This window comes from Pyrgilauda ruficollis, unplaced genomic scaffold, assembly GCF_017590135.1.
Source record: "Pyrgilauda ruficollis isolate IOZ18807 unplaced genomic scaffold, ASM1759013v1 scaffold22, whole genome shotgun sequence".
Lineage (NCBI taxonomy): Eukaryota > Metazoa > Chordata > Aves > Passeriformes > Passeridae > Pyrgilauda > Pyrgilauda ruficollis.
In genome coordinates this window covers 6,874,745-6,894,928 of record NW_024521428.1, presented here as the reverse complement: position 1 = coordinate 6,894,928, position 20,184 = coordinate 6,874,745, and the positions used below count along the sequence as shown (strand labels likewise).

Below are 20,184 nucleotides of genomic sequence, written 5' to 3'. Positions count from 1 at the left end.
CTGCAAAACTGGCTTGGTTCTTTGGTTCTCTCGGCTCTTTCAGTTGCCCTTGGTTCTCCATCACAACACTCTCCTTGTCAATAGGGACTGAATTTGTGTGTGGGGAAAGGGACAACAGCATGCACTGGTTTGCTGAATGCTCATACAGCCCTTGGCACACGCCTAGTAATGTCACCTGGCAGTAAGGTGCAGCCAAGCGTAGGCCTGCAGACAAAGTGTAACACATTAAAGTGTACCATCTCCCTTCTGAGGTTTCTACCCAAAAGCTCCCAGTCACAACCCCACACATGTATGTTCTTTTAAGTGCTGAGAAAATTAACTCTAGTAAATAGAAACATATAACTACTCCTATGACTACTTCTGTTATTTTTCCTAAGTTTTCATCTGCATTTTCCCTGCTTCTCCTTCTCAACCACCTCCCCTTTTCTAAATTCAACAGTCCCCATAGTTTTGGAAGGACGTGAAGTAATGTTTAATGATCAAGAATATCTCCCTACCCTCAGGTTCTTTCAACAGCAGCATCAGCAAACACAAACACCCAGCCACTTACTCCCCTCATCAGAACTACCATTCTAATCTCGACAAAAAACATGCCTGTTTGCTCCTTCAAAGCTGTGACAGAGTGAAGGGGAATTATGTAAGCACATTTTCAGGATACCCTGAACACATACACTGTCCCTCAGCTGTATCATAGCACATTTTGATCCTGACCTGATGACAGAAAACATCAGTAAAGTGGTGGGCAGCTCGAGTGACCTCAGAGAGCTCTGCACAGCCTCCAGCACTGCTTGAACACATTCAGTTACGAGATTTCAGCCCCACCACTATCACAGAGGTGGGGCCATTCAATAAACCTTACAAATACAGGCTGGGACCTGGATGGTTTGATAGGACTGCTGGGTCAATGCTTCCCAGACTATGAACTGGGAAGGTCTACTTCTTAATTACTCCTACACAGCAAAGACAACCCAACTGTCATTTGAGGTAAAACAATTTTTAAAACTGCTTCCCTCCCCAGCCTCCCAAAAAAATCCACGACAATATATAGAAAACACTGCTGCCCCGGCTGGTGCTCTCGTTTTGAAATCAGACAATTTGACAGTGGCTGCAAATCACAAAGCACAGCCAGGACTGCAGCCACCAACAGTGGCACACTACCAGGTCTCAGCCAAATGTAGAATATGGAAGACACCTCACTTTATCTCTCTCTACTTGCATCTGCATTGCTTTCAGATTAAAAAAGCCTTAGGAAAATAAACCAATTATTTCCAGTTTCCAGTAAATGGCACTGGGTGAGCTGTGTGCATTAATTAGAGACACCAGCTGCTGTTAACCTTCACTGCAGAGCACTGCAAATGAAGACACATCATCTTCAAAAAAAAAAAAAATTTTTCTTTTGAGAATTCCCCAAACTGAACATGTACTAAAAAGATATTGTGATCAGATAAAATGTAAGCAGGAACAAACGACAGCTCTCGATAGACGCGCCGTCCTGAACACCCCAAGGCCCCCGTGAGGGACGGCGCACGGCGGGCAGCAGGAGCCTGGCGCGCCCCCTGCTGGCCCCGGGCAGAGTGCAGCCGGATCCCGCAGCGCGGACACCGCCCGCCCCTGGGACCAACCCGGCGGCTGCCGAGCTGCACGGGAGACACAGGCACCCTCAGAGGCGGCCTGCAGAAGTACAGCCTGTCCATTTCGCTAATCAGCCCATCCCGATAAACATTCCTATCCCCCTGAAGTCTCTCATGCTTTTTCGAAGCAAGAGAAAAAGCGTTTTTTCACAGAAGCACAGAACAAGTCAGGCTGGAAGGAACCACAGCGGGGCATCTGGTCCCTCTGGTTGGTCCACCTGGTCCAACCTTCCTGCTCAAGCAGGGTCATCCCAGCACAGGATTGTGTCCAGACAGTTCTGAACATCTCCACCGAGATGCTCACAATCTCTCTGGGCAATCTCCTCTAGGGAACAGTCACCCACACAATAAAGAAGGTCTTCCTCATGTTCCAGTGCAACTTCCTGGGCATCAGTTTTTGCCCATTGCCTCTTGTTCTACTGCTTGGTGTTTTGGACTTACTGACTTCTTTTCGTTGTTTTGCTTGTTTGTTTTAGTGGTATTTGGAGGATTTTTAAAAATGCCTCTACTTCTATACCCTTTGGGAAATGGCTGGACTTCCTGTAAATATTTGCTGTACCTAACTCCAGGTGAGAAATGCAACATTGAAGACTATTCTGCTACAATAGAATTGTAGAAGACAATATTCATTTGTTCGTTCTTTATAAATCTAAACAAAATTTTAAATGTCAGTCAAGCCTAAAAGCAGAATTTCAGTCAACATTTAACCCTCTCAAAAGATTTAAGCCATTTTACAGTTCAGAAGTAACACCCAATTCAGTGACATATAAATATAACTGCACATACAGGGATTCACACAGAACTGGAAAAAATGTTCAGTGTTATTTAGTGTTAAAATGGCTTTTAAAATATAACCTGAAATAGGGAAGAAAGTAAATTCTTATTGTACCACCAGAGTCTTAAACATCCACTCTCAAGAATTTAAATTTAAAAATTCTTTAAAAAAAATTAAAATAAAAAACTTAATGTACTGCCCTACGTAAAAAAAAATAATTAAACTTTACCTTATCATAGAGCATCCATCCAACATATTTTAAGTAGCTATCATTCAAAAAAGCATCTGGGTATGTTTTAATCCAGCTGCCAATTTCTTCAATGCAAGTTGCTCTGATCTCAGGGATAACATCACTGTGAAATTATAAAATCGTAATATTAATACATTAAAAATTAATTTTAAAACCAATTATATTATTTGCAATAGTTTTATATTCTGGAATTTCAAAAGTATGTATAATTCAAAATGTTCCAAGTATCTTCATATTAATATTATAAGTTACTCTTCAATCAGTACTTAGACTACGTTTAGCCACAAACTATTTTGCAATTCTGGATATCTTCTCATTCACAAACGCACTGCTCTACAGCCAGCAGGAAGAACTCAAAGAACACACTAGAGAGGTCCTTTTGGAAACCCAGAGTCTTAAAAATAATTTAACTGCTACACTTTCCTTTACACTATCAGTGCCTCCAGGATGTTTAATTTGATTCTCCTATCTGTACAAACTGAGCAAGAGTTTCTGGGGAATGCAGATACACATCACAGCTTTATTTTTACTCTTACCGGTAACGGTTTAGAAAAGTCCCTTTGAAAATAGCATTCATCATGTTCTGTATCTCTAGAAGCTTATGCTCATACTGAAATACAAAGAGAACTGAATGTTAATATTGGTCCCACAATTCACTACACATGAAAAATTTTCATCAGGGCCCTTGGAATACTACTGTGATGCTAACTGCTGGTGTTTACACGTGGTACCAACATAAAATGAGGGGTCTGTATCTGCACTAGCAACTGGCCTTTTTGTGGCTACATCCTGAGGAAAGATTTATTGGATACCAACTGCTAGCCTTGGGAAACAAGCTACTTGTTTGATACAGTGAGTCTTGATCTATCAGAAATCACACAGAAAGATACAGCACAACTATTAAGCAATCCTCACATACAGATCCAAATTCTCTTTTCATGTACTTGAACAGAGATATAAAAAAGACAGACAAAGAAATTTTCAAAATACACAATGAGCCTATTAAAAAACTGAATCCTGAAAATGTAGGTAGGAATTTCTGAAAATCCAAGTCACCTAATAAAAATATTCTCTCATCAACAGCATCAGGGAGGGCAACAAGTTTGGGTTTTCCCTCCAACCCACTTCCTCTGTCTGTCATAAGACCAGGCTTACAATGGTACTAAAATATCCTGTCTCACCCAAACACTCCTCCCCACAAAAAGGGTATTGTCTCAGAAAAGCCCACAGACACCTAAAACTCAGAACAGAGATATGTGATTCTAAGGTCAGGAGACAAGGAACTATACCCGATGTTCATTCACCAAGTCACCCTCTACCTCAAGCCAGAGTTATTTTTTACAGTTATAACTCTGCCTCTGGGAGTTGAAAATGAGCTGTCTTTGAGCAGGGAAGAAATAACAGAAACTGAAAAGCAAAAATGATACAGGACATCCCTGAAGTTCAATTCATTTTTGTAATGCATTACTTACACAGAGATGACACTTAGCCTGTGTCCCTTTTGATTCATTGCTGAAACTTGCGCTTGTAATTTGTACAAACATACACAAAACTGCGCTCCCACAACACCAGAGCTACTGAGACAATTAAATTTGTGTGTAAATCCATATTTGTGTGAAGATCAAGGGCTAATGACACCAATTTCGAAAAGCAACCAGTAGGACAGACATCACAGGTCAACAGTACATAGGGCAGTTTTAACCTTAGTCATGCTTGTACCACTTAATCCAGCCAGTCACACCTGCTCTGCACCATGCATTAGATAAACACATAAACCTCAAAGAACTCCAGGGACCCAAAAGCAAGCAGCCAGCAATCCTTTTACACCTTCACAAATCTCACATACAAGACACTTCCCTAACCTCTTTCCTTTTTCTCTCTAGCTGATCAAGTCTGTAACTGGTCCTCTTGCCACTTAGCCTCTTCTTCTCCACCTCATACAATTTTTGAGCGTTGTGCTTGTTGACATCAAGGTTCAGATGGACGCTTACAACTGCTGTGAGAAGTTTCATTGCTAAAAAAGAAACAGACCCAGCACAATTAGCTTAGCTCAGAGATATGCAGCATAAATATACTCACCACTTTACCACAAAAAGGATATGGTTAGCCAAATCCAGTTTATATCGAAAATATGAACACTACCAGATTATAGTAATTTGCTTTAAAATACAGTGTTTATTTTAAAGGCAGATTATCATCAAAAAGGGAAAATTAACTTCTATTTCTGGTGATTTAAAACTTTTGGTCAGAGTTCTAATCAGAGAAGTAATTTACTGGGCAACGCTCTTGTAAGTTTATGTAACTCTGACATTTCTGAAAAAGAATCTAGAATTGTGGAACAGCTGATTGTTGGTAACCAAAAAGAAAAAACTGAATAAACAGTGAGGCTGGCTCAGAAATTGCTGGGAATCTTAATACACTACTGGAATGGACAAAAATTTACATTCCTTTAAGGATTGCTGGATGGTTTGAACAGATTTAAAGTCAGTTTTTTTGAGCCCTCAAAGCAAACAGCATACTTTAGAATAAATTATAGTTTCAGTGCTCTTTGCATGGCAAAGAGGGTATTTACTGGCTTTAGGGGGAAAAAGCAGTAGCTTTAGTACCATCACACTGCATAAAATAAAAATGTGTAACAAGCAACATTTTTTTTTGCACAGAGACCACAAGAATAGCAGTTCTCCAAAGGAAGCTTCTAAAGGTGAAGCATCTACTCATCACATTAGTTAGTGGAAGGAGAAAAACAACAAAATAGAAAACTGTGAAAAATCAGTTACTGAAAAATATAATACTCAGAACAGCAAAATTCTGAACTCAGTCATGTCAGGCATTAAAGATTTCTTTATAAAGAAAAAATTGTGTTAGATCTATCATATCTAAGGCATTCAAATTCAATTCAGATACACGTGGGAACAAACAGTTTATATTACAGACATACTAGGAGGAAGGTACACTCAGTGCATAAGAGAACTGCTCCAGTAAACAGTTTCTCAATTTAGAGCAGTTTTGTTAGTACACAAGTCAATATACCTCAGCACCTCTAGAGCAACTCTGCAAATGATTTTTACCTGCTAAAGTGCTTGTGTGCCTGAATGCTCTGACCATGGAATCTGCTAACCCTGTAAGCAGCGAGATGATGGCGTCCATCAAGTAGTTATCATACAGGATGCTGCACTGGCACTGCTGGACAAGCACTGCAATGAATTCACAGAAATTGGCCTTGAACTTCTTCCAATAGGGTCCTGTTCTGATCAGTGGGTAGTCTTCATTGTCCTGCACAAGAAAGATAAGTTGAGAGAAAACACACTAATTAGTTCTGCTTGTGCATACCCATCTCTCCCAGTGAACATCAGAGAGTTTTGCTGACAGACAGTTTCACTTCATCCCCTGTAACTTTTTTCATTGTTAGTATTCCAAAGTAGGGACAAGCAACTAGGATACAAGCAAGCAGAGAGACAAAATAGCTTTATTTGAGCTACACTTGTCATAACAGCTCACTTTTGAAAGCAATGTAAGCTGTGAACAGACAGGAGAGAGAAAGTATGTGAAGGCAGAGCAGAGTGAGTAACTTTCACTGGCATAAACCATGAGCACTCCTGGCTTATTCTACTTACTCACAGGCAGCAGTGCTTCCCCACTTCCCTTTCCTTCCTCTTCCTGCAAAATTATGGTAAAATCCAGGAAGAGAATGAAGTGAAAAGTGGAGACAAACAACTGTGGTGTGAACAGGACAGGACTGTTCTCAGCAGCACTGCCAGCTTGAGCAGTTTATCAGGCTAAAGCTTAATGACAAATACTCAGCCATTCACCTACACCATCTGCACCTGGGTCTCCAAAAACCCCCACAGAAACGGTAAGTGGGCAATACTTTTGACATCATGCAAAAAGCAAACTACAATAAAAACATGTGTCCACAGTATGGTTGATACTGCCAGGAGGAAAGGAGACAGAGGGAAGGTAAAATGGATTCTCCCACAAAGTAGTGGAAAGCACACTAGACAGACTTTGTAAATAGCAGCCTCAGACAGTGTAAACATTTATTTCAGGTACATCTCACAGATCCCAAGAATGACTCAGAATATGAATTTGCATCTTCATAGTTTCCATGTGTGAGTGGAGTCAAGGAACTCCAAAACTTCACTCACTGTGGAAAACCTCTTCCTGAAGGCTGGTCACTGCTCAGCTGGTCCTTCATCAGTGGGCAAACACCTTCTCAGCCACATTCTAACATAGCATCACACTCAGCATAACCTCCTGTGCTTGTAAAGTACACCCCATGCTCTTCTCTTGTAACTATCTTTCCAATGCATAGGGGTTGCTGCTTTCTTTAATGAGAAATGCGAATACAGGATGATCATAAGGCTGGCTGCAACCCAAAGCACATCAGGAATTTGGAATATGCTCCTGACCAGGTTGTAAGAGTCAGTTCAGAGCCTAACAGCAGCAGCAAGTGCCAAAACACAAAGGGAGGTTTCCAGCAAGCCTCATTTAATGCTCCTTGATCATGACATGGACAGTAGAAAGACCATCTACAGCTTCAGGAAATACCTACTTTATCATCATAGCTTACTTCTCAATCCGAAAAGCAGCACAAAATACACAAAGACTTCTCACTTTTTAAGAGCATTTCTACTGCCCATGTTTATCACACTGTGATACTCTTTAATGGTAACATGCACGCTGTAACCATATACAACATGGAGGGCACACCACCTAAATTCAGGCACCAAACCTGGGATTCCCTTACATTCCTTTCATAACCACTAGAGAAATAACTCTGCTTCCAGAAATCAAGTCAGATTAGGCCCTTAAGACAGGTTCTTCCAGAGAACTATTCAAATCACCCAACAGAGTGATATGAGCTCCTGCTCTGACTCAACCAGGAAACGTTTCCTTCTTTCATACAGAATCTATGGAAAGAAAGTCAAAATAAAGTGCCAACAAGGAGTTCAGATAAATTCCCCACAGAATTTCCACAACTGTTGTGGAAAACTACAACAGCCCTACCATGTCCACCGGCCAAGTAACTGTCAGGATCCAAGGATAGGCCATGAATTTCTTATACTGCAACCCAGTTTCCTGTAATGCAGGAGACAAAATTTTGAAATCTTGTTAATGAAATGGCACAGATAATTCATAGGCAAAAGCATTACAAAACATGCAACATATTTCAAAGGCCATTAGAATTTCAGCCAATGTGTGCTACAGGTGGCCCACACAAGCCAAAATACTACAAAAAAAACTAAATCCTTCTCATCTGGGTTCTGTTGTTTCTTTGGGTTTTTTTTAAATAACCCGATGACAGAAGACACACTTTTTATATAAAACCTGAGTTGTCTTGTTACTAATAGAAGACAACTTGTTTTCAAAATTTAGAAGCAAACATATACAAGGTATAACCCTCATTATAACCCTTTAAGATAAGGCTCCTCAGCAAGTCTAAGTACATAACCCTTTTCAACATTTGGTACCTAGATGTAAAACATCTAAACCCTAAAAAAAAAACTTTCTGAGCTTTTCAAATGAGAGAATAATATTTTCAGCACTAGTGTGACTTGATTCAAGATGTTTTCTCAACTCTGCAATTATTCCAAAACAAAATGTATTAAATCTAGAGCTCTTTATCAGGTTCAGTGAAGCACAAGTATTTCTATCCCCATCTAGCTGTACAGTTCAGCATCAAAGTTAACTCTTCCCTTCCTAAATGTATAAGCAACAAAATGGGAAAGAAAAGAAAAATTACATAAGAGCAAAGAACTGCAAGAAGCAAATGCCACAAACAGGAACAAAAGTAGAAGAAACAGATGATCTTAAAATAGAAGAAAAACAAAAAGTGGAAAGACAAGACTGCCTCATCACTGAGGAATACTATGGCTCACAAAGACAAAATAAATGCCTCAATGACCATATTAAAGCCATTCTCTACTTCCAACATCAGTACAAGTTTTCACAGAATTACAGAAATTGAGAAGGACTCTTTGAGATCATCTAATCCAACCCCACCTGTTCAAGCAAGGTCAACCAGCATAGGCAGCCCAGTGCTCTGTGCAACCAGCACTTCTCCCAACTCCTGGAAATGTGGTTAGCATAACTAACGCAATTTTAAGAGGCAAGCAGCCCTTCTCTGTGACCAAGCAGGTCACATATTCATTCCCTTTCCCTCATTACCAGGCCCTGAAGGTTCTGTGAACCAAGCAGACAAATCAAACAGATTAACTTTCCTCCCTCATAGCCTCAGTTCCTGGGCACCAGACCTTCCTGGTAGGTAAGGACCTCCTTTCCTTACCTACCCTGTAGGTCTCAGGCATTCAGCCAGGCAGGCCGTGGCAATAACCCAGTCAGAGAACAGAGAATCGTCACAGCACCCAGAGCACTGTCAACAAACTCAAGGTACTGCAAGGTCTAAGTGGTGAACTCTGACCAGAACTCCTGCTGGACAGTAAGACTTGAGCTTATAGAAATCCTGTACCGTTTTAATCATAAATTCTGGTCTATACTAATAATAACATACTGTTAAGAAATAAAGCTTTAACTACAATTGGTGCCATCATCATTCTGTCAAGGATCCTTCAAAGTACATGTCTTTTCCCTCACTGTCAGGTGATGCCATGAGCAGTCAAATAATATCTTCAGAGACTCCACAACCTCTCTGGGCAACCTGTTCCACTGTTTGACCATTCTCTCAGTAGAAGTTTCCTTGTGCTCCGGTAAAATTTTGTCCATTTTGGTTTGCGCCCACTGGCCATCTTGGCTTGCCTTTGTGCTCACCATCTCACTGCACACCATTGAGTAGAGTTGTGCTTCCTCCTTGTCCTTATGTCACATTAGGTATTTTAACACATGGGCCAGATTCCTTTGAGACAGCTTCTTTCCAGACTGAACAAGCTCAACTCCCTCAGCCCCTCCCCACATCAAAGATCATAAATCATCTTTGTTGCCCTTTACTGGCTGGCCTCACTCCAGCAAACCCATCTCTCTCTTGTTCTGTAAGGTTCAGAACTTGACTCAGCACTCCAGATGAGTCTCAGTAGTATGAGCAGAGAGGAAAGATCATCCCCCGCTTGTTCTGTAAGGTTCAGAACTTGACTCAGCACTCCAGATGAGTCTGAGCAGAGAGGAAAGATCATCCCCCATGACCCGCTGGCAATGCTCTGCCTAATGCAGGCCAGGAGGTTGTTGGTCAACTTTGCAGCAAGGGTGCGTTGCTGGCTCATGTTCATGTTGTCACCCACACCAAGATCCTACACAGAAGAGCTCCTTTCCAGTCAATCAGCCCCCACTGTGTAATGGTGCACAGGGTTATTCATTCCCAGGTTCCTAGGGCTTTCTGCTGTAATACTTCGTGAGGTTCCCCACTGCCAAACCCCAGTCTATTGAGGGTCCCTCTGAACAGCAGAACAACCACCCGATTTGGCAGCTGATCTTCCTCGTTTTGCATCATCTGAAAACTTGCTATGAGTAAACTCTGCCCCAGTGTCCGGGTCATTATTAAATATGTAAAATAGCGTTGGCCCCAATATCAAACTGGGGTACAGCACTAGTGACTAGCCTCCAACTGGACCTTTTGCCACTGATCATTTCCCCACAGGCTTGGCTGTTCCACCATTTTTCAGTCCACCTCACTGACCACTTAACTAACTCATACTTCACCACCTTGTCCATGAGGATGTTAGGAATTCTTTTCTTGCCATACTGAACTCTATTAAACTGAACTCTATTAACAATTCCCACTAACATTAGTAAGAATTCTAGGAGGAAGCATTGGTACTGCTGCAATTAATTAACTGAACAGCAACAACATGGTTGAATCACTGAAATCATCACGAATGAATCCTCTGAATGCTAGAAACAAATAAATATTCAAAGGCAAGATGATACTGAGCAAATATCTGACAATATTTTCCACTCTTATTACTACTTTCACTGTTACTGTCATTACTTTTTAAAAAATGCTTTTGAAATCCCAGTAGTCCCATATGGCACTCCTCAACTAACTTCAACCACTAACTTACAATTCCATCTTATTTATGAAAAAGATAAGAGAGAACTTACTTTCTTTACAGAGCATGGAGAAGACAGCTTCTAAGACAACTGCAGAGCCTGCCTTCCTGCCCATGAGGACAGGTGAAAAGGTTACAGAGCTGTAATATTTTCCAGGCTGATGGTAAAAATAATCCCATCTTTGTATTGGCCAGAGTGCCTGCACTATCATGAGTGTTATTCAAGGCTGATTTAGTTGGCAAAGAAGTGCCAGACTACTAATGCATATGGCCAGACACATACAGGTTCATTTCTGTCAAAAAATTAGCCCAAGTGCTACTACATTTCTAAAATAAAGAAAACCATGTAGAAAAATTCATCCTCTGTGGGAATTTCTACAGCAGCTTGTCTTTGAGAGATGCTCAATTAAAACAAGGCTGATGGCTGCTGCTTGACAAATCAATTCAGAAGTGACAAATATAGAGGAAAAAAGCATGGAAGCAACTGTGAAAGCACTACAGAAAATTTAATGTTGCCATAATTATTCAAGGAGCAGTCAAGCAGTGAAACAGCATTGTAAAGCTATTTGCTTTTCTTAACAATCCACAAGAAATTAAATACTCACTACTGTTTTCACAATTATCTAACAATCTGAAATGCATTTTTCATCTTCCATATGACATAATACAGTTATTACAAATCATAATTGTCAGTAAAGCAGAAAGAACATTTTCAAATAAAATATCAGCTAAAAATATCTTTTAATTAATTCAACAGTAATCCATATTAGTATTTTTTAAAGGACCTGTCAACCAAATACCAAAGGAACCACTTACCTGCTGCAGTGCTGGGCTGTATCTACGTCTATAAAGTCATTATCAAAAGAGCCTCTAAGAGAAAGATTCAGGAAGGCTGCAGTCAGACAGCCCTAATAAAACTCTCAAAAAAAAAGTTACTTAAAAAAAACATATCCTGCTGCTGCTAAAATGGGTCATTACAACAACAAATTTCTCTTGAAAAAAAAAAAAAACAGGTTTATTTTACTAAATTAATGAAGTGGTACGGAGCTCCTAATAAGCAACAGGAATTCCACCCAGGTTGGCTGTTAAGGTAGAGCCTATTGTTTATATAAAAAATACATGAAAAATCAAAGTAGTACCTACCTTATCAAAGGTCTCTGTCATTTTTTGCATGATATCTTTCTTGTACAAACTTTGAAACATCTCTGCTGTTACCATGCCTAAAAAAAGTAGCATTTTTAAAAGAATTACTGACAACTCTGTAACATTAATCAAGTTCAAACCACAGTAAGAAGTTTATAAATTTAGAAACACTGAAGACAAGGGAATTCTGTTTTATGCACGTACACTGGTACAGGCAGCATATACGTAAGACACATAAATTAATTGATAGGAAAAAGTATTGATGAACCAAAACTGAAATTCCCATTAGAGAAGTCTGCTCTGTGCTGTCTGGAAAGGCTATTTTCTCTGTTCATTCATTTACTTCAAGGATTGACTAAAATTTTGCCCACAGGTCAAAACTAGTGAAAAAACCCCAAAGTATTTCTCGTAAGAGAGGACATAATAGTCAAAGACCTAGGGAAAAAAAAAAAAAAAAAAAAAGACATGTAAAAAGTACATTTCTAGCTGCTTAAATACACTCAGAAGTTTCAAACCAACAGGACAGTCTTCTTAAATCTCTTACTTGCTATCCTGAAGAATTCCACTAGTAGACTGTCCCCAGAAGGCAGTGCTTCAAGGTTTGTTATGAAACAGACAGCTTCATAACTCTCTAGTAAAAGCAACTGCAATGAGGCAAGAGATTGCTTTTCTAGCCACCAAAGCAGGGAGCTGAATTTGCTAGCTGCTTATTTTCAATCAAGGATACTAGCAAAACAAAAGATACCAAGAAATATAAAACAAATGCCAACTGAAACACTGGATTTTAATTAGAACACTCATCAAAAGAACTGTCCCTAGGTAAGGATTCTCCAAAGCAATGTGACATGCCACTTCAGAAACCTGACCCTGCAAACCTTGTTCAAATATAACTCTCAGAGCTGGAATGCTGTTAGCACAAAGAATTTAACCAGCAGCATTCTCTTCTATTTCGCCTGGCCATCTGGAGTTTGTCTTAATGAACAGTACAGATCATAAGCTCATGATTTACTGCAGAGAAAAACTCCATTTCAAAAAGCACACTTCAGACTCCTCTCACACACAGACAGTGGAAGGGGCTGCAAAGAAGGTAAATTACCTTGACAGCCTGAGCACTGAATGAAGAAGTTGATGAGATCCAGAAGTGCCACATTCCTGTCTTGTTTATAAGCTTCAACCCAGCCAACTACTACAGACTAGAACAGATTAAAGAAGCTCATTAGTCAGGAGATGAACACAGTTTGTTGCATTCCACTGAAGATACCCACAATAAAGACAAAAACTAACACTGCTCCATCTCCATTAAATTACAAAATGAAGAATAAACTCCAAGCAATTCTCTTCCATTTCTAGTAGTTCTGAAAGACTCTTTCAAGTCTTAAACTGCTTTAGACAATGTTGTTTTTCACAGATGCTTTGCTTCCTGTTAACAGGGAAAATTACCAGTTTTAATATAAAGAAAAATAAAAGAGTTGTCCTCCTGAGTTCTTGATTGCACTGAGGTAACAATTTAATTTTAAAAAAAGGAAATAAACACAAAACAACAAAAAATCAAAACACACTTTTAACCTCTGCACCATCTAATAATTAGTATTAAATCCTACCAGCAATTACCCTGGCAGTGCTCTTTTTCCTCTAAGACTTGATTTGTGCAGTAGGTTTGAAACAGTTCACATACTAACATAAGCAAAAAAACTACTCCAAATTTCATTTCTAGGGCAGTACAGCCTACAGCCTGTATGTGACACTGGTCTCCTGGGACAAGCCATCCAGGCTTCAACCCCACCAGTAGTTCCACAGAGGTCTAATAAATTCCAGCAGCAACAGAACTCAAGCCCTGTTGCCTTTCCAAGACCCTCCCATGACGGCTGGCACAGCAGAAGCCAAGCTCTTCAGGAAGCTCTACTGAAATTACCCCAGCTGTAGCACGAGGGTTTCACACCCAAAATATAAATGTACTTTTCATGCATGTGTGCACATACACACACACTTTGCTTACAGACACTACACACTAGAGACATACCTACATAAAAACATTTGGGGCTCCAGATTTTCATACACATATACAAAGATAATATATACATGTGCTCACAGAATATGGGGAGGTGGGCTTCCTCACACTGAAGAAAATTGCTAACTCTACAGATGAACAGGGAACCTGGCTATTATACAACTGCTGGCAAACTGCATTGGAATGAAGGTAAAAGATTAATAGTACAACGCAAGCACAGGGGGAAAAAAAAGAAGAAAAAAGAAGAAAAAAGAAGAAAAAAGAAGAAAAAAGAAGAAAAAAGAAGAAAAAAGAAGAAAAAAGAAGAAAAAAGAAGAAAAAAGAAGAAAAAACCCCCTGAGTTTTCAGAATTCAGGACAACTAAAATTTGCTATTGATGAACCTTTTCCACATTTTTTACAATAATTATCTTTTTGTATGTTAAGGCATTGTTTTAGGAAGACTGGTTTAGGTACAATTTCCTTCCTCTTTTTAAATATCTGACAGCTACCTCTTCACTAATTTCTTGAAGCTGCAAGATGTTCTTTCCAAGAGCCACACTCACAGCAGTTTTCCAATCAAACATGTTTCTTCCACAGCTAACCCAAAATTTAAATGTTCCACAGTACAAATAACGGAAATGACCACTGTTTATTCAACTTCCCTCCACCAAGTGCTTTCAGAACTCAGTGCTGGGAATACCTGCATGGCCTGCTTCCCCATGCTAACCACTTCAAACAAGGTAACTGCCTCAACCACTTCTCCATTCTGCAGCTGGCTCACTCTTCTGCTAGCGGGAGAATTCCTCCTTATGTTTTCGCACTGCTCTCGGACCTTCCGCTTCTCTCTCTGAAACGAGTCACGTAAACACAGTATGTGAGAAAACACAACACACAACAGACATTGACAGATACAAGTTTATTTTGCTCTTACTGCAATCGCTTCCCCAGGCTGCTCAGTTTTATGCCCCATGGACCCCAACAATTCCTTACCAAATACGACCATACTAAAAGAGGATGAAAGTAAGGATTTACCAGTTTGTATTTTACTCTTAACAATGAGTCATAAGCATAGGATATCCAACAGGAAAGAAGTTTTTGTACAGCTGCACGCTACCCAGAAGGCTGTTTTCAGTGGCAGTTGTCATTTCTGAAGAATAGAAAGCAAGCACAGAAGCTCTTCTACATCTTTTCCCTCACAGGTTAAACTCACTACATGCAAATTAATATCAGCTGCACACAAAGTACAGAAAAGAAGAGCAATGTTGAAATGAACTGACCACTCAAAAGCCAGCACTGAGGTTCTGCTGCCAATGGAATTTGAGGGTCAAGCTGTATCCAGTGACCAGCTTCTGTGATGCACTGTGACTGCTGCATGCAATACTCAATTTTGTAACAACTGAATGAGACACAATAAACTCCACAATTTAAAACAATTAAAAGTTGTAAAAGCTTTAAAATTGACTTACTGGTGTTTTCAGGTTGCCATTTCTCACACAGGTGCCATTCTGAGCAGGAGACTCGGGCACTGTCTCATCATGGACAGCATTCTCTCTAAGGTGTAACAAACATTGAAGGAGTTAGCAGCAAGCACTCAGAACTACACACTTAAGGACAAAGTCAGAAGAAAATAAAAGCAAATACATGCATTTTAGTATTTTTAATTTGTTGTTTGGAAGCAGTGACATTTTTCCACTAAAAGCCAAACAGCTAACTTTAAAAGTACAACAGAAATCTGGGGCCTTTTTCAGACCACTGGCTTTCCTGTAAGATCTGCAGGTAATTAGAAAACCAGCAAAGCTATCAAAGGTATCAAGGAAGTGTAAAGTAAGTAAATGAAACAGAAAGCTGATGTTTACTTAATGCAGCCTTTGTTGGCTTAAGAGCTTTGCACCATGAACCAATAACACAAGTAGGCATTCACCCTGTGGGTGCCCTAAGCTAAACAAGGCAGTAACATTTGATGTGTTGACATTTTAAAATGAGAGGAAGAAATTGGCTTACTTTGTTTATAAAACATGCTGAAGAAAAAAGACACATAAAAAACTTCATTTTCATGTCACTGCTAATATCATGGAGGAACAATTGTATAAAGAAAGGTGCACCTTCTGGGAGAGCTGAAGCCATACATTTATCTGCAATGAAATCATGCCATTTTTTCATAATTCCCAATGCTAACAATGTGCTTTGCCAAAGGTCATGTCTGAATAGACAAGCTGGATCCCACTTGTGCAGCAGGTCCAGTACTGGAAGCTGGCTGCAATGGCCTCCTTCAAACTACGGTGGCCAGGACATGAAGCCAGCTGACTTGTACTACAGGAAGGCACAGAAAGAAAGTAAATATGGGAGTATACAATTACTTCTATTTTCATGATACCACTGCAACAAGAGAGTGTACTAACACAAGTGACCACTTTACACCCAAAAAAACCAGTGTGTTACACTACCAGATACAGTCAACTCCCCAGTATCCAGTGCTGGCTAACACAGATGGAGAATTAACTGTTCTATGGATGCAGAGCCAGCTCAACTCCACCTAGGTTTATCAATGCCAGATAAGCATTTTTATCATTCTTCTTCCCACAATTGTTTTGCAAAGCAAATTCTGAGACTGAATAGCATCAACTGCAGGACCAAGGTCCTGACATTATTTTTATTGGATTTTTAAGAGCAGATAGGTTTTATTTAAACATCTCTCTGTTCACTTTTTTGATCTACTGAGACATTTCAAGAAGTGATGTAGAATGAGGCTTCCAAAGACTCCTATGAAAATTCTATATAAATATAAAATTGCAAAAAAATATATAAAATTTCTAAATACAATTATGCATAAGCTTACCTCCCCTACAGAGAAATGTCCCATGAAAGTTAAATTCCATTAATTACTCATTATAGAAAAGTTCAAAACATGTCACAGTGTTTGACAGCTTATACCACTGTCAATCCTTATACCAGCTGTCTGGACTTCTGCATGTGAAGAGTGGGATAAACTATTGCTCTCAGCTGAGTCAGCGTTCTATAAACAATCATTCACAAAAGTTTTCAATCGTCTTCTCTGATTTAAAATTGCGAGCTATAGAGATTAAGTAGCCCAAATACTACCAGAGACTTCCCAGCTGAAAAGAACAAACAGCAAGGGACAGCAATATGTATTGCTTTTCTGATGCCAGTTTGCTCTTCTCAGATCCTTCTACAGACCACAAAACCAAAAAGAATCCAAACATGTTTGGCAAGGAGCTGTTTCTCCTATGTGATTAAATCTTTTCACTCTTGATTTCAAAGCAGAATGCATCACTGTGGGGCTGGACTAACAGGTTCTTACTTGCACTGTTTCACAGAACTACAACTCAGGTGGCAGCCAACACTGCAGTAATGTGGGTAACCAGTTTCTGCACTGTACCTCAACATAACACTCAACACACCTTCAAAACCTTTTCTGAAGTGTTTACAAGTACTATTTAGCAACTTACTCCATCCCAGAATGAAGATAAATGCACTGCATTTGATTATAGCAACTAATTTTGAGTCCAAGTAGGTTTAAATCATTTAAATAATTCAAAAATCAGAACTGCCACAGGACAGTTCCATCAAGGACTTGTCTGATCACGTTCTGCTTTTAGTAGCTCTGTCTAGAACATACTTCTTTGAAGGTTTAATTCACGCCTCTCTTTCCCAAGAACATTCTGAAGGACAGCTCTCTGGCCTTGTGCTACTTGTTTCATTTCTTATGCCTGACAAAATGTACTTGTAGCAAAAGGGGCCCAATAAAGTAAAGAAATGCCTGGCATATGGAACAGCATGTTATCAAGGCTCAGCAAAATCTCCAAGAGTGGGAAGACCACAGACCTACAGTTCCCTCATGCTGGGCCAAACAAAACATCTCTAGGGTGAAAGTTGTTAGAGTACCTGTTACACATGCAACTAAACATCTATCTTAAGCACTTATCAAATTTAAGCACTAAATACTAATAAGCCATTTCGTTTCTGAACTGAACTGGTTATCAGTACATCACAGCACAGCACATAGCTATGCCTTGGGAAGCACCAGGCAACAACAGACAACTTATACAAAAGTAGAGGGATTTTTTTAAATCCAGACACTACTAATATTCATGTTTCTCCTTTCCCTCTTTTTTTTCTTTTTTTTTTTTAGCCTTTAATACTGGTGTTTCCAGTAAGGCCATTCATAAGGCAGGTACAAACATTTGCAGAAACTAGACCAGCACCTAGAAACTGAACCCCATGAAACCACTGAGCAATTAAATGAGATATTTAAATGGAGCTTTCATTTGCACAACTACATTTCTGTTGAAGAAACTGTTAAAAGAATTAAGACATTGTCTTATCTTCTTAAGCAAAAAATAGGTATTACTGTACCTAGCTGGGGCAAGACATGGGGGTCACTTCTGCAGCGATCCCAATACATATCTCCATTTAACATCTCAACTATAGGAGTGCAATGGTAGGTTTGACAAATTTTGAACTAGCTGGTTTTTTTTTCGTCCCTTTGTTATTCTACACCATGTTGAGCACTTCTGCATGCATACATTCACTGTTTCATGCACTGGAAGAAACAGCTCTCAGCCCTTTAGTTGCTTCCATCAGCAGCGAGTAAGAAAGCACAAGCAGAATGCCATTTCTATTTCCACCTTTATACTCTGTTATGTATGACTCAGAGACTCATTTTTACCTTACTACGTTCCTGCCACAGTATTATCCTTTCACCAGCACTTGAAGTGTTACTGATAAGATAAAACACTTGAAGTACGAAGGAAGCCAAGTCCCACATCTAACCCTCAGACACAATACTACTGTGATAACTCCTGAATTCAGTTTTCTTATCTTAATAAACATTTAGAATAGATTCACTTGAAAAGAAAACTACCTCTACCAAGGAGGCAATATATTCCTTTTGCTATGTAAAAGGAACAATTAATCTATGCTACAGAAAGAATCCCACCTGCAATTCTTTTAAATTATAAATTTCAAAACAACTGGTTCATCTATTAGAAGCGATATAGGAAGCTCCACTAAGCAATTGCCATGTGCCTGCCTAACACTTCTGAAGGTAAAAGGCTGGTTTCAGATGAAACATACTGCAATGGACATATGGGAATACACACATGTCATCATGGGCTACAACTCTCAGCTTTCAATAGAGCATAATGAAGCAAAATACATGGAGCAAATGGGCCCAGAATGTGACAGGATCAGAAAAGACTGGGCTGCAATGAGTTCAAAGCACACGACAGTGAACATCTAAGAAGTATCACCCTCTGAAACCAAACAAGAAATGCCCAAATGTTGTAACTTTACCTTTTATTTATTTATATTTATTCTAGTAGAACTTCTACTTGCCATTGTGTAAACGATGATATGAACACTTTAGCTCATCTCAATAGATGACTAGAAATACATTATAATAAGGGAGAAGACATGATGGATCCCTGATAAAAACAATACAAAATATATAGAAGCAATGCCCCCATCAACACCTACAGGGAGCTTACAGATTACTTAGCACTCTTCCCCCTCAGCATCCCCAAATTCTGCAATGAATGGAACACATGCACTGACAATGAATCTGCTCCTTTTTTCTTGTAAAGTAGGGTGCACGTTAGCACTGTGGTGAATAAGGCACAGAAAAGCTTGCGAAGCCAAGCTCCCTGTCAAACAGCATAAAACGCTACATTGAGGAGACGCTAACTAGTACATGAAATAAAATGAAGATATTCGTAACAAAGCACAATGCACAGCAAACCTCTTTTTTCCCCTTTCCCCCCAAGATGACACACTAGAGATTGCCGCGGTGTCTGCACGGCACAAACCCAAGGGACAGCACCCGAATTTACCAGCAGATTTTGCAGGCAACCTGTGCCAGGTCTTACTTTTGGCTGGGAAGGTTACTGGCTGCGTTGGGCTCGGCTATCATTTCCGCCACATTATTTCAGCAGCACAAACAAGCTGACACGACCTTCTGAGGAAACTTCACCGAAATCGAGAGTGTTTAAAACTTAACAACCCTTCGGCTTTTGCGGGCGGAGCAGCGGCCGAAAACTGTCAAGAAACGCACACAAAGAGACTTAATTCCAGGCAAACCAGGGCAGAAACAGCTTCCCCTCCATCCCCCGCCCGGCCGCAGAAGAGGGTGAAACAGAAAGAAATGAATCCTACCGACAACGCCGCAGTCCCTCCCGGGCGCTGCCCAGCGCGGCCAGCCCGGGCCCGGCGTCAATCACGGCGGCCGCTGGGCCCGGCAGGGGCGGGGAGCGCTGTCACATGGGCGGCGGCGCCGCTTCCGCAGCGGCCGGAAAGACGCGGCCGGTGACGGTCCCTGCCCGCCGCCCGGGCCCGGCGGTGCCGATGGGGCCCGGCCGCCTCTCGTGGTCGCTGCTGCTG

At 40.2% G+C, this 20,184-nt stretch overlaps 1 protein-coding gene across 1 annotated transcript in view; it reads right to left on the bottom strand.

The window, feature by feature from the left end:
• The window catches only part of LOC121354076 (cohesin subunit SA-2-like), a 57,634-nt gene extending 37,576 nt beyond the window's left edge, over positions 1-20,058 (bottom strand). Inside the window, exons 1-11 of the mRNA XM_041468422.1 lie at positions 19,960-20,058; positions 19,674-19,842; positions 15,255-15,339; positions 14,489-14,635; positions 12,896-12,992; positions 11,800-11,876; positions 7,664-7,735; positions 5,725-5,929; positions 4,519-4,670; positions 3,193-3,266; positions 2,636-2,759 (exon numbers count right to left, since the gene is read on the bottom strand). Of these exons, the coding sequence (XP_041324356.1) occupies positions 2,636-2,759; positions 3,193-3,266; positions 4,519-4,670; positions 5,725-5,929; positions 7,664-7,735; positions 11,800-11,876; positions 12,896-12,992; positions 14,489-14,635; positions 15,255-15,339; positions 19,674-19,717 (1,077 nt within the window). The 5' untranslated portion in view covers positions 19,718-19,842; positions 19,960-20,058. The remainder of the gene's footprint in view (positions 1-2,635; positions 2,760-3,192; positions 3,267-4,518; positions 4,671-5,724; positions 5,930-7,663; positions 7,736-11,799; positions 11,877-12,895; positions 12,993-14,488; positions 14,636-15,254; positions 15,340-19,673; positions 19,843-19,959) is intronic.
• Between the last annotated feature and the right edge of the window lie 126 nt (positions 20,059-20,184).